We start from the raw sequence: 14,933 nt of genomic DNA, 5'->3' as shown, positions 1-14,933 counted from the left end.
GTGCAATTGAGAGATCATTGCTTTCCATTTTCTCTGCTGAGTTGTGAAACCACCCTGACAGTTTCACTGTAGAGGATTCAGGTTGAGATTAGGAGAGTCTTTGAGGGATGAGGAAACATGGTAGTTTTCTCCATCATTCATTGCTGTGTTCTCTTTCTCTCCTAGGAGTCTCAGCAAATGCTTGGAAGACTTATTCCAGAAAAACAGATACTCAATGACCAATTGAAACAAGTTCAGCAGAACAGTTTGCACAGTAGGTGTTTTATAAAAGTTGACTTTTTCCCTTTTTACTGGCAAGAATTTTCTTAATTGAAATGAGAACGTTAAAAACCATTTTTCCTCACTGCGAGTTTGTTTTTCTTATCTTGCGATGTTTTTCTAAAACAGGAGATTCACTTCTTACACTCAAAAGAGCCTTAGAAGCAAAAGAACTAGCTCGGCAGCAGCTACGAGATCAACTGGATGAAGTAGAGAAAGAAACTAGATCAAAACTACAGGAGATTGATATTTTCAATAATGAACTGAAGGTAACTATTCTGTGTGTGCCTACATGTATGTCTTACTTTTTAATTTTTCTAACTGGCCAGATGATTAGTTGATATTTGATCCCAGGCTGAAAAATTTATTAGGCTGGTTTGTCAGCCTTCATGAAAGCCTTCACATTTATGGATAAACATTAAACAATCTAAGTTGAATTTTTCTCCTTTAAAATATAAAAATGAATTTGGCATCTCTAAATTAGGGCTGAGTGAATGGCTCCAACATGACATCTGTCTTTTACCTGAATTACATTTTAACACATCTTCATCCTTTTGTCTACTGAGAACTACATCAAGTTGAATTTCCAAAAGCTAGGCTCCAAAAGCTTCATCTTTCTTATGTTCTTTGAAGACTACTGAAAAGAAACTATTGTCTCTTTTAAAACTAAGAATTTTTCTTCCACTTTTTACCTTCAAGATTGTACTTGAATATAAATCTTTATTTTGTCACCTCACATTTTAAAATATTATTGTTGAATGGAGTAATTGCTTTTGTCTTTGTGGCAGAAGTGGTGTATGGTTTTGTCATGTTTACACAGTAAAACTCAGGAAAATGCCAAAGCTCTTAGGGAATGTAAAAGTAGTTAGATCACAGCCTTTTTCTGATTTGGTGCTTTTGATTTAACTTTAGAACTTTATCATCTTAAGAATGATTATTATCTTGTAATAAAATTTCTTGGAGTGCAAACAGCTCATTTCCTATCAATAACAATCATATACTTTAGATTTAAGTAGATATTGGAGTTTTTAATCAGTTATGTTCTTATAAAAAGTTGGATTTTACACTTGTTTTTCTCAAATATTTTCTTTTTCCAACCTAAAATCCTTTATACTTGATTCTGACCAATTTAGCTTTTGACACTAGGAAAAAGTTAAAATCCTATTCTTCATTAGTAGAAATAGAAAAACAAATTAGAAAGCATATTTGAGATTTTTAGTTGACTTTTGAATTGTGATTCTAGGCCAAATTGTCTAGACATTTGAGTTCGAGGTATTTGTACTGTTTTTTCAGAGTAATAAGTAATAAGCTTTTCTCAATTATACAATTCCAGGAAAGTGATCTTAGGGGAAATATTATTTGAGTAAACTTAGTGTTTGGGGTTTTTTTTGCTTTCATGCTTACACAGAATACGTATTTGTGTGCGTGTGTGTATGTACTATATATTTTTTCTATATTTGTACATGTATGATTGTGTCACATGTAAGTATTGGAAGTACAGCTATCAGTTCTCCTTCTCTAGAATAAGTACAATAGAAACATGTTAACTGTCTTATGACGTCACTATTTCAAGCAAAAGGAATATGGCACTAGTGTAAGCTTGTAGTCCTTTCTAATAGTCTCTTGGATTATAAATTGTTAAGTATTCAGGTATCTTCTTCTTTTTTTTTTTTGCGGTACGCGGGCCTCTCACTGTTGTGGCCTCTCCCGTTGCGGAGCGCAGGCTCAGTGGCCATGGCTCACGGGCCCAGCCGCTTTGCGGCACGTGGGATTTTCCCGGACTGGGGCACGAACCTGCGTCCCCTGCATCGGCAGGCGGACTCTCAACCACTGCGCCACCAGGGAAGCCCTCAGGTATCTTCTGAACCCAGGCAGTACTCTAGATTTCTGCCTTAATCTTAAGGTTCCTTTCTATAGAAGTTCGACCCAAAACGAGGTTCACACATTTTAGAAAATGATACTCTGATGAATTCCCTGGCGGTTCAGTGGTTAAGACTCGGCGTTCTCACTGCCAGGGGCCCAGGTTCGATCCCTGCTTGGGAAACTAATATCCCACAAGTTGCAGTGTGGCAAGAAAGAAAGAGAGAGGGAGAGAGAGAGAGAGAGAAAGGGAGGGAGGAAGGAAGGAAGGAAGGGGTACTCTGGTGGATGATTTTTTTTTTTCTTTTTTTGGTTGCACTGGGTCTTTGTTCTGGCAGGTGGACTCCTTAGTTGCAGCATGCAAACTCTGAGTTGTGGCATGCATGTGGGATCTTGTTCCCTGACCAGGGATCGAACCCGGGTCCCCTGCATTGGGAGCACAGAGTCTTATCCACTGCGCCACCCGGGAAGTGTCCCTGGTGGGTGATTTTTGATAACACCTAGAAGACTTACAGATTATTTTGGCTGTATTTCGGCTATTGAATTACTGTTGTCATTGCTGTAGAGAACACCCTTAAAATGTGGTGTTTGTCACTCTTACTGTGTTTAGTTGACTAATGCTGCCTTCAGTATCAGAGAGTTGCTTATACAAAGGCTAATTTTTTAGCCCTTTATTCCACTAGCCCCTTTTCCAAATATACTTATTTTTAAAATAAGAACATTCCTTTCTGTTGTAATTTTTATTTTAGTTTTCCATTATTACTTTAAATTTAAGTCAATGTGGAGAGTAAAAAAAGAATCACAAGCCAGTATGTAGCTATATTGTTTTGTTATTTAAAACTCGTTTGGAGGACTTAGTGACTATATTATGTTACCTGACGGTTATTATTTCTATTATTCCTCTCAAACCTGGTGAGACCAAAGCAGAAACAGTTACATTGAAGAATCAAAAGATTTATAATTTGATTTGGACAACTCAGAGGCAGATTTAAGTAACTATTGAGTATCTCCTGCCAATTTTTCTTTGTTGTAGTCACCTTGGAGAATATGAAGCTTTTTTTTTATTTCTGACTTTAGAGCATATATTCACTAGCAGCTATAGTTTCTTTTGATGGACCAAGAGAGCCACATTCTGACCCTTTGGGATTTCTTCCATGTCTCCCTTGATACAGCAGTGCCTTTACAGCATCTTCACTAATGATGCAAAAATTACTTCTACCTTGCTGACAGTGAAACAGTTCAACTGCCCAGTCATTCCACACATCTAATTTGATGGTGTGAATTTGCTCCATCCTAAACCTTCCTCTCCTAAAAGGAAACCAGCCTGGAGAGTATAGAAAAGAAATTCGGACTTAGTTTTGTTTTATATTCGTATAGAGTGTTCATCTAGAGAAAGAAAGTTTAATTCACTCATTATCAACTAATATGGTGACACTGGAGAAATACCTTACGGAGTGCAAAGTTTTTTTTGTGTGCGTGTGGCATGCGGGCCTCTCACTGCTGTGGCCTCTCCCGTCGCAGAGCACAGGCTCCGGACGCGCAGGCTCAGCGGCCATGGCTCACGGGCCCAGCCGCTCCACGGCATGTGGGATCTTCCCAGACCGGGGCACGAACCCGTGTCCCCTGCATCGGCAGGCGGACTCTCAACCACTGCGCCACCAGGGAAGCCCCGGAGTGCAAAGTTTTAAAATTAGTTGATCAGAACATTAAACCTATATTCAATGGCTGGCTCCATAAATGAGGGTTCAGTTTAGCAAAATCCAACTCTCATAGTTCCTTTGATACAAAACTACTTACAATAAGCCATTCACTTCTTTTGATGCACACTCAAGGTCATGTCCAGTTCCTCAGGGATAAGGTCATGTAGGGAACAATAGCACCCTGCTTTAGCCCAGATTCTTAAGCATAAGACTGGGATTGGGAAGTTTAATTATATTTAGTTTCTTGAATGAGAAAGAGTTTAGAGGGTAGGTATGCTTTTTCCTTTTATTCTTTTTTTTAATATGCAGTCTGGATTAGTTCTATCTACCAGATGTCTAGTTGAGACTCATTCTTTTGAGAATCTCTCCTTTTTTCTTCAGTTAAACAAGAACTACTTTAATTCAATTAAAGAGGAAAACAATTCCTTTTGCAGTTAGATTAACAGGTATTTGTTTCATATTGGTAGCCACCTACTGAAAATATAAAGCATACTTCAGTTCTGGGGAAGTGTTATTCAGGGCTGTGGAATATAAGGTCGCTAGAATCTTGGACCTTTACATTTCTATCTGATCTCGTGGAAATTGAGGACTCTTTTTCTCCTTTTAGAAAAGACTATTTTTCCATGCATTTTAGTAGATATCTTCCTTATAGGTACGATATTTATGTTTTCCAAAATTGATCCCAAGACATAAGTGTCTTTCTAATTTATCACCCAAAGCGAAGAATTACTTAAAAAAGGAAACAGAGGGAATAAACTTGGCTTTTGTGGGTCTAGCAAAAAGGGGGGAAATGATAGCACTCTGATATTGAAGATTTTGTGCTCAAATTTCCAATTGATAGATTTTGTATTTTTACTGCCTGTTGTGTGAACAGTAAACTTTTGATGATCAAATGAAAATTTTAACCAATGATTTAACCAGGAATAATTGATTTTGTTAGTAATTATTGCCAGGATGAATTAAACCTTCTTGAAGTAGCTTTAATTCAGTGGACCAAATTTGTTTAACAAATTTTCTGCTTTTAAAATGTGTTGTATATGCAGCAAATATTTCTCATGCTAAGGAATCGAAAGTCTTCTCATATTCATGGCCTAGAAACTTCAATTTAAAATTATTGATTATTGGGACTTCCCTGGCGACGCAGTGGTTAAGAGTCCTCCTGCCAATGCAAGGGACATGGGTTTGAGCCCTGGTCCGGGAAGATCCCACGTACCGTGGAGCAACTAAGCCTGTGTGCCACAACTACTGAGTCTGCACTCTAGAGCCCACGAGCCACAACTGTTGAGTCTGTGTGCCACAACTACTGAAGCCTGCGTGCCTAGAGCCCATGCTCCGCAACAAGAGAAGCCTGCGCACCCCATCAAAGAGTATCCCCCACTTGCCGCAACTAGAGAAAGCCCGCATGCAGCAACAAAGACCCAATGCAGCCAAAAATAAAAATAAATAAATTTATTAAAAAAATAAAATTATCACTTATCTATGACTTTTCTCTTTTTACCTTGTTTTACAGGAAAATTAAAGCTCTCAACCTTTTTAGGAGAATCTGTCTGCCTTTTAGGCACATAGAATCATTCTGATAGTTATTTTTCTTATATACAGTGCTTAGCTATAGGTGTAAAATTGTGGCTCTAACAAGTGTCGAATACCATTACCAGTAGGGACTTATTAGGCAGCAGCATTTGACTGCTTGCCTTTGGCAATGTTAGTAGTTACTGTAACAGTTTTCCTTGGCCCTGATAGCTTAATGTTCCATACTTTAAAGACCACTATGATACAGAGCAGCAACATAAAGTACAGCTTATAGTTTTCAGGGCTCCATTGTCAGCCAAATAAAGAGAATCCATGCAAAAAGGCTGGATGTTGTGTTTCATGTTGGAAAGTTGAGTCCTTGTTGGTTCCCATCTAGTCACTGTGTACTGGCCAAGTCATAACATGAATGGCATTTACATTGGAGCATTTCTTCCAGTCAGTGGCAGTGCAGGAGGCAGTGTTGTAGTAGTGCCTGGCAGTTCTCCTGGGCTGCGTCATCCACTTAGACTTCTTTCTAAAGGTCTCCATGCCCTACTCAGGCAGTGCACATCTTTCTCAGACTAAGAATGGTGAACTATCTCCAGCTCTGTGCTTCAGTTTTCCCTGTGCAGATGAGTCCTCAGTGTCTAAGACAGCATTCACCATGAAGCGCTAAGCCTTTTTTGTAAAAGTTAATAATGATTAGCTATTATACATCATTGAAGTATGAGTGAATCTTTCCTCTTGACAAATTGTGTGTGTGTGTGTGTGTGTGTGTGTGTGTGTGTGTGTGTGTGTGTGTGTGATGAAAGCTCTGAACTACAAGCTGGATAAGGTACTGTATACTGTAGTCTTTATAACAAGCATATTTTAGATCATTGAATTTGCCACGTGGCTGCAAAAATTTGAAAGATAAACACTTATTTAGGTTGATATGCAAATTTTCATCATCAGATAGTACAGTCAGTATACTATTCCAAAAGGGGATAGTATTTTATTTCTTAGAAAAATGTATTTAGGACTAATTCAGAATTAAGAATTATATTCCTTAATATACTTGGGAAATCCAGGCTTTGTAAATTGAACACAAGAGGCTGTTAGAATATAAACTCTGCTTGTAATGATACCTGTCCTAAAAATTGCTCCTAGGAACAGAATTGTTGAAATGAGAATGCCAGTTATAGTAAATAAGGTTCTTGGCTTAATTAAGGCTTTTATGCTCTTGGTTTCAGACACTTGCTTTCATGCCAGCCTCATTCATTATGAAGGCAGTGAAAGGCAAAATGTTTAGCAACCAGGGGAGAAAAGAAAAGATCTGGAGAAGGAACTGCAGAACAGAATGAGAAGTCAGGAAAAAAAATGCATGTGAAGGGAAACAAGGAAGGAAAGAAAAAGATCCAGAAAGAGGAGATGCAGAGACAGCAAGAGAAATCAGTGTGAATTCAAATTACAGTGTTGCTTTCTTATGTTAGTAGATTAATGTTTGTCTGCTTCATGGTTTGTTCAAGATTAAATTTTATTTTTACCTCTATGATCCTTTTGAAAAGACCTCTTTTACACAGAAGTAATAAAATGCTCTAGCTCTCATTCAATGTACTTGTGATTGTGGAAACTTTACACAGATCCCTTCAATGTAGAAAAATAATTAGAACACTCCCAAGACTCAAAATAGTTAACAGACATTGTACATCAGATTCTGTGCCATACCAGTAGGCTTGTTGGTTGATTGAGTTTTTTAGTAATAGTGTGGGTTTTTCTTTTCAAGGTTTTCAAAAATACTTAACAAAAGGTGATTTTGGAAAGGGACAAAAGCAGAACTCAGTCTTTGAAAAAAAAAACTTTTTTTTTAATTCTCTTCTTTAGCCAACCCCCTTGACAATTTTATCCTTTAGGATGACATGTATTTAATAAAAACAATGGGATATTGCTTTATAAATAAAGTTGAGACATTTGGGGAAAACACAGATTTTTCAGGACAAAATGGAGTCCGTTTTCTCTTTCTGGGAATATATGGGTGTCTAGCAAAGACTCTTGGGAGACATCGGAAAAGATTCTTCGTTAGCTATTTCTATTGCAGAAAGCACAGGGTTTTCTAGTTCTTCTCCCGTTTTTTGTTCGCCTGTCTCCTCACCCCTTCACAGACGCATATGCACATACACGCTGCGTAATTCATCCCTCTTTGACTCTTCTATAGCACTTCTGATACATTCACTGCCGCCTTGTGCCATGGGGAGTTGGACTTACTATCTGGTTAAATACTGACTACAGATTGAGAAGTAATATTTAAGCATGTTTTTAAATGTTAGTATACCCCTTTTTGGAATTTAAATAGCCAGTCAATATTTTCTTATACTCCTCTGACTTTTCTTGCATCAAGAATGAATACGTTTTCTAATTTTGCAATAATGGAATATCAGTTTACCTTGATATGGGTAAAATTTCTCTTTTGAAATGGTCATTTTTCAGATTTTTCCACACAGATAGGAGTTCCCCTCTCTTCATTGGGTTTGTTGATTGGCTTTCTTTAATAACTTTCCATTTGTTTCACAACCGCTTAATTGGGATAAGTTACTGTATTTAAAGACTCAAAAGTCCTTTTAAAAATTCTCATATTGTGTGCTACACAATATCCCTGGGTGAGAAGTAAAGTGATGTTTATTTATACAAAAGCATGCCTACCTGTAAAATCTGTAACTTCCCCTCTCCCCCTAACATTTGTATAGAAACGGGACAGTTTACAAGGCATTTCCTTCCATATGGATTCACTTGTTTGCTCTTCATAGCACCTTCCCTTTGCTGTAGGTAGGCCAGGTACTACATCCCAAGTCTTGCAGATGAGTAAACAGAGGCTTAGAGAAGGACCTGCCAATTGCACTCTTCTTTATCAAGCTGACCCCCAGGGACAAGAGGGTCTGGAGGCTTTGAGATTTCTGCCATTCATTGAAGTTTTTTGTGGAAGCCAGGAAAGATTCAAACTGAGTGTCTTAGGTGGAGTGTGGGGGAAAAAAATAAATAAAAGCACTTCTGCTTCTAACTTTCTGTAGGTATTAGGTCTAGACAAAAACACCTGCAATTTCTGTTGCTGGTACCTAGATTAATTTTGTAAGAGTTCCATTTAATATTAACAGTACCAAGACTGTTGTAAATAGGAGATGTGTCCTCCACAGTTTTATTTTGATTTATAGTGTTGAGTTCCTGAATTTCTAGTAATTAATCAAGGTATGTTTGGTTTTGTCTTTCTTTTCCAAGAGATAGCCTGAGGCAAAAACCAGAAGCAGAGTAATCCTTCAGACAAGTTAGATGACCAAATTAGCAATATATTCTCATTACTTGCTAGTCTTTTTTAGCCCCACCCCCACCCCCCATTGCTCGTTCATTTTTTTTCTCTCTTCACAAACCTTTATGCAATGTCATGTTTATGAAAAGGAAAGCCATACATATTGTTCAGGTGGATACTTCTTTTTTTTGAATTTTATTTTATTATTATTTTTTTATACAGCAGGTTCTTATTAGTTATCTATTTTATACATATTAGTGTATAAATGTCAATCCCAATCTCCCAATTCATCCCACCACTACCCCCTTCACTTTCCCCCCTTGGTGTCCATACGTTTGTTCTGTACATCTGTGTCTCTATTTCTGCCTTGCACACTGGTTCATCTATACTATTTTTCTGGATTCCACATATATGTGTTAATATACGATATTTGTTTTTCTGTTTCTGACTTACTTCACTCTGTATGACAGTCTCTAGGTCCATCCATGTCTCTACAAATGACCCAATTTCATTCCTTTTTATGGCTGAGTAATATTCCATTGTATATATGTACCACATTTTCTTTTATCCATTCGTCTGTTGATGGGCATTTAGGTTGCTTCCATGACCTGGCTATTGTAAATAGTGCTGCAATGAACATTGGGGTGCATGTGTCTTTTTGGATTATGGTTTTGTTGGGGTATATGCCCAGTAGCAGAGTTGCTGGGTCATATGGTAACTCTATTTTTAGTTTTTAAGGAACCTCCATACTATTCTCCATAGTGGCTGTATCAATTTACATCCCCACCTATAGTGCAAGAGAGTTCCCTTTTCTCCACACCCTCTCCAGCATCTGTTGTTTGTAGATTTTCTGATGATGCCCATTCTAACTGGTGTGAGGTGATACCTCATTGTAGTTTTTATTTGCATTTCTCTAATAATTAGTGATGTTGAGCAGATTTTCATGTGCTTCTTGGCCATCTGTGTGTCTTCTTTGGAGAAATGTCTATTTAAGTCTTCTGCCCATTTTTTGATTGGGGTGTTTGTTTTTTTAATATTGAGCTGCACGAACTCTTTATATATTTTGGAGATCAATCCTTGGTCCATTGATTCATTTGCAAATATTTTCTCCCATGCTGAGGGTTGTCTTTTCATTTTGTTTATAGTTTCCTTTACTGTGCAAAAGCATTTAAGTTTCATTAGGTCCCATTTGTTTATTTTTGTTTTAATTTCCATTACTGTAGGAGGTGGGTCAAAAAGATCTTGCTGTGATTTATGTCAAAGAATGTTCTTCCTATCTTTACCTCTAAGAGTTTTATAGTGTCCAGACATATACCTAGGTCTTTAATCCATTTTGAGTTTATTTTTGTGTATGGTGTTAGGGAGTGTTCTGATTTCATTCTTTAGCAAGTAGCTGTCCAGTTTTCTCAGCACCACTTATTGAAGAGGCTGTCTTCTCCATTGTATATCCTTGTCTCCTTTGTCATAGATTAGTTGACCATCGGTGCATGGGTTTATCTCTGGGCTTTCTATCCTGTTCTATTGATCTATATTTCTCATTTTGTGCCAGTACCATATTGTCTTGATTACTGTAGCTTTGTAGTATAGTCTGAAGTCAGGGAGTCTGATTCCTCCAGCTCTCTTTTTTTCCCCTCAAGATTGCTTTGGCTATTCGGGGTCTCTTGTATCTCCATACAAATTTTAAGATATTTTGTTCTAGTTCTGTAAAAAATGCCACTGGTAACTTGATAGGGATTGCACATTGAATCTGCATATTGCTTTGGTGTAGTCATTCTCACAGTGTTGATTCTTCCCATGCAAGAACATGGTATATCTCACCATCTGTTTGTGTGATCTTTGATTTCTTTCATCATTGTCTTATAGTTTTCGGAGTACAGGTCTTTTACCTCCTTAGGTAGGTTTATTCTTAGGTATTTTATTCTTTTTGTTGCAAATGTGAATGGGATTGTTTCCTTAATTTCTCTTTGTGATCTTTCATTGTTAGTGTATAGGAATGCAAGGAATTTCTGTGCATTAATTTTGTATCCTACAACTTTACCAGATTCATTGATTAGCTCTAGTAGTTTTCTGGTGGCATCTTTACGATTCTCTATGTATAGTATCATGTCATCTGAAAACAGTGACAGTTTTACTTCTTCTTTTCCAATTTGTTTTCCTTTTATTTCTTTTTCTTCTCTGATTGCCGGGGCTAGGACTTCCAAAACTATGTTGAATGATAGTGGTGAGAGTGGACATCCTTGTCTTGTTCCTGATCTTAGAGGAAATGCTTTCAGTTTTTCACCTTTGAGAATGATGTTTGCTGTGGGTTTGTCGTATATGGCCTTTATGACGTTGAGGTAGTTTCCCTCTATGCCCACTTTCTGGAGAGTTTTTATACTTAAAAAACTCTGTTGAATTTTCTCAGAAGCTTTTCTGCATCTATTGAGATGATCATATGGTTTTTATTCTTCAATTTGTTAATATGGTGTATCACACTGATTGATTTGTGTATGTTGAAGAATCCTTGCATCCCTGGGATAAATGCCACTTGATCATAGTGTATGATCCTTTTAATGTGTTGTTGGATTCTGACTGCTAGTATATTGTTGAGGATTTTTGCATCTATATTCATCAGTGATATTCATTTGTAATTTTCTTTTTTTGTAGTATCTTTGTCTGGATTTGGTATCAGGGTGATGGTGGCCAGTAGAGTTTAGGAGTGTTCCATCCTCTGCAATTTTTTGGAGTTTGAGAAGGACGGGTGTTAGCTCTTCTCTAAATGTTTGATAGAATTCACTGTGAAGCCATCTGGTCCTGGACTTCTGTTTGTTGGAAGACTTTTAATCACAGTTTCATTACTTGTGATTGGTCTGTTCATATTTTCTATTTCTTCTTGGTTCAGTCTTAGAAGGTTATACCTTTCTAAGAATTTGTCCATTTCGTCCAGGTTGTCCATTTTATTGGCATAGAGTTGCTTGTAGTAGTCTCTTATGATGCTTTGTATTTCTGTGGTATCCATTGTAACTTCTCCTTTTTCATTACTAATTTTGTTAATTTGAGTCCTCTCCCTCTTTTTCTTGATGAGTCTGGCTAAAGGTTTATCAATTTTGCTTATCTTCTCAAAGAACCATCTTTTAGTTTTATTGATCTATGCTATTTTCTTTCTTTCTATTTAATTTATTTCTGCTCTGATCTTTATGATTCCTTTCCTTCTGCTAACTTTGGTTTTGTTTGTTCTTCTTTCTCTAGTTCCTTTAGTTGTAAGGTTAGATTGTTTATTTGAGATTTTTCTTGTTTCTTGAGGAAGGATTGTATTGCTATAAACTTCCCTCTTAGGACTGTTTTTGCTGCATCCCATAGGTTTTGGATCATCGTGTTTTCATTGTCATTTGTCTCTAGGTATTTTTTTGTTTCCTCTTTGATTTCTACAGTGATCTCGTGGTTATTTAGTAACGTATTATGTTTTTTTTTAACATCTTTATTGGGGTATAATTGTTCTACTGTGGTGTGTTAGTTTCTGCTTTATAACAAAGTGAATCAGTTATACATATACATATGTTCCCATATCTCTTCCCTCTTGCATCTCCCTTCCTCCCACCCTCCCTATCCCACTCCTCTAGGTGGTCACAAACCACCGAGCTGATCTCCATGTGCTATGTGGCTGCTTCCCACTAGCTATCTATTTTACGTTTGGTAGTGTATATATGTCCATGCCACTCTCTCACTTTGTCTCAGCTTACCCTTCCCCCTCCCCGTATCCTCAAGTCCATTCTCTAGTAGGTCTGTCTCTTTATTTCCGTGTTACCCCTAGGTTCTTAATGACCTTTTTTTTTTCTTAGACTCCATATATATGTGTTAGCATACGGTATTTGCTTTACTCTTTCTGACTTACTTCACTCTGTATGAGAGACTCTAGGTCCATCCACCTCATTACAAATAAGTCAGTTTTTTTCTTTTTATGGCTGAGTAATATTCCATTGTATATATGTGCCACATCTTCTTTATCCATTCATCTGCTGATGGACACTTAGGTTGTTTCCATGTCCTAGCTATTGCAAATAGAGCTGCAATGAACGTTTTGGTACATGACTCTTTTTGAATTATGGTTTTCTCAGGGTATATGCCCAGTACTGGGACTGCTGGGTCGTATGGTAGTTCTAGCTGTAGTTTTTAAGGAACCTTCATACTGTTCTCCATAGTGCCTGTATCAATTTACATTCCCACAAACAGTGCAAGAGTGTTCCCTTTTCTCCACACCCTCTCCAGCATTTATTGTTTCTAGATTTTTGGATGATGGCCATTCTGACTGGGGTGAGATGATATCTCATTGTACTTTTGATTTGCATTTCTCTAATGATTAATGATGTTGAGCATTCTTTCATGTGTTTGTTGGCAATCTGTATATCTTCTTTGGAGAAATGTCTATTTAGGTCTTCTGCCCATTTTTGGATTGGGTTTGTTTTTTTGTTATTCAGCTGCAGGAGCTGCTTATAAATTTTGGAGATTAATCCTTTGTCACTTGCTTCATTTGCAAATATTTTCTCCCATTCTGACGGTTGTCTTTTGGTCTTGTTTATGGTTTCCTTTGCTGTGCAAAAGCTTTGAAGTTTCATTAGGTCCCATTTGTTTATTTTTGTTTTTATTTCCATTTCTCTAGGAGATGGGTCAAAAAGGATCTTGCTGTGATTTATGTCATAGAGTGTTCTGCCTATGTTTTCCTGTAAGAGTCTGATAGTGGCTGGCCTTACATTTAGGTCTTTAATCTATTTTGAGTTTATTTTTGTGTAAGGTGTCAGAGAGTGTTCCAATTTCATACTTTTACATGTACCTATCCAGTTTTCCCAGCAACACTTATTGAAGAGGCTGTCTTTTCTCCACTGTATATTGTTGCCTCCTTTATCAAAGATAAGGTGACCATATGTGCATGGGTTTATCTCTGGTCTTTCTATCTTTTTCCATTGATCTATATTTCTGTTTTTGTGCCAGTACCATACTGTCTTGATTACTGTAGCTTTGTAGTATAGTCTGAAGTCAGGGAGCCTGATTCCTCCAGCTCCATTTTTCATTCTCAAGTTTGCTTTTGGCTATTCGGGGTCTTTTGTGTTTCCATACAAATTGTGAAATTTTTTGTTCTAGTTCTGTGAAAAATGCCAGTGGTAGTTTGATAGGGATTGCATTGAATCTGTAGATTGCTTTGGGTAGTAGAGTCATTTTCACAATGTTGATTCTTCCAATCCAAGAACATGGTACATCTCTCCATCTATTTGTATCATCTTTAATTTCTTTCATCAGTGTCTTATAATTTTCTGCATACAGGTCTTTTGTCTCCTTAGGTAGGTTTATTCCGAGATATTTTATTCTTTCTGTTGCAGTGGTAAAGGGGAGTTTTTCACTTTCAGATTTTTCACTTTCAGATTTTTCATCATTAGTGTTTAGGAATGCCAGAGATTTCTGTGCATTAATTTTGTATCCTGCTACTTTGCCAAATTCATTGATTAGCTCTAGTAGTTTTCTGGTAGCATCTTTAGGATTCTGTATGTATAGTATCATGTCATCTGCAAACAGTGACAGCTTTACTTCTTCTTTTCAGATTTGGATTCCTTTTATTTCCTTTTCTTCTCTGATTGCTGTGGCTAAAACTTCCAAAACTTATTTTCAGTAATAGTGGTGAGAGTGGGCAACCGTGTCTTGTTCCTGATCTTCGTGGAAATGCTTTCAGTTTTTCACCATTGAGGATGATGTTCGCTGTGGGTTTGTCACATATTGCCTTTATTGTGTTGAGGAAAGTTCCCTCTATGCCTGCTTTCTGGAGGGTTTTTATCATAAATGGGTGTTGAATTTTGTCGAAAGCTTTCTCTGCATCTATTGAGATGATCATATGGTTTTTCTCCTTCAATTTGTTAATATGGTGTATCACATTGATTGATTTGCTTATATTGAAGAATCCTTGCATTCCTGGAATAAATCCCACTTGATCATGGTGTATGATCGTTTTAATGTGCTGTTGGAATCTGTTTGCTAGTATTTTGTTGAGGTTTTTGCATCTATGTTCATCAGTGATATTGGCCTGTAGTTCTGTTTCTTTGTGACATCTTTGTCTGGTTTTGGTATCAGGGTGATGGTGCCCTTGTAGAATGAGTTTGGGAGTGTTCCTGCCTCTGCTATATTTTGGAAGAGTTTGAGAAGGATAGGTGTTAGCTGTTCTCTACATGTTTGATAGAATTCTCCTGTGAAGCCATCTGGTCCTGGGCTTTTGTTTGCTGGAAGATTTTTAACCACAGTTTCAATTTCAGTGCTTGTGATTGGTCTATTCATATTTTCTATTTCTTCTTGGTTCAGTCTCGGCCGGT

General features: G+C 37.2%; 1 protein-coding gene across 3 annotated transcripts in view; it reads left to right on the top strand.

Moving 5' to 3' along the window:
- Nucleotides 1–14,933, top strand: part of ITSN1 (intersectin 1) — a 248,394-nt gene that overhangs the window by 132,606 nt on the left and 100,855 nt on the right. For all 3 annotated transcript variants that reach the window (XM_060098529.1, XM_060098531.1, XM_060098530.1), the window contains exons 15-16: nucleotides 166–253; nucleotides 388–527. In XM_060098529.1, the coding sequence (XP_059954512.1) occupies nucleotides 166–253; nucleotides 388–527 (228 nt within the window). The remainder of the gene's footprint in view (nucleotides 1–165; nucleotides 254–387; nucleotides 528–14,933) is intronic.

Source organism: Mesoplodon densirostris, chromosome 5 (genome assembly GCF_025265405.1).
Source record: "Mesoplodon densirostris isolate mMesDen1 chromosome 5, mMesDen1 primary haplotype, whole genome shotgun sequence".
Classification (NCBI taxonomy): Eukaryota; Metazoa; Chordata; class Mammalia; order Artiodactyla; family Ziphiidae; genus Mesoplodon; species Mesoplodon densirostris.
This window is presented reverse-complemented; position numbering and strand designations above follow the sequence as displayed.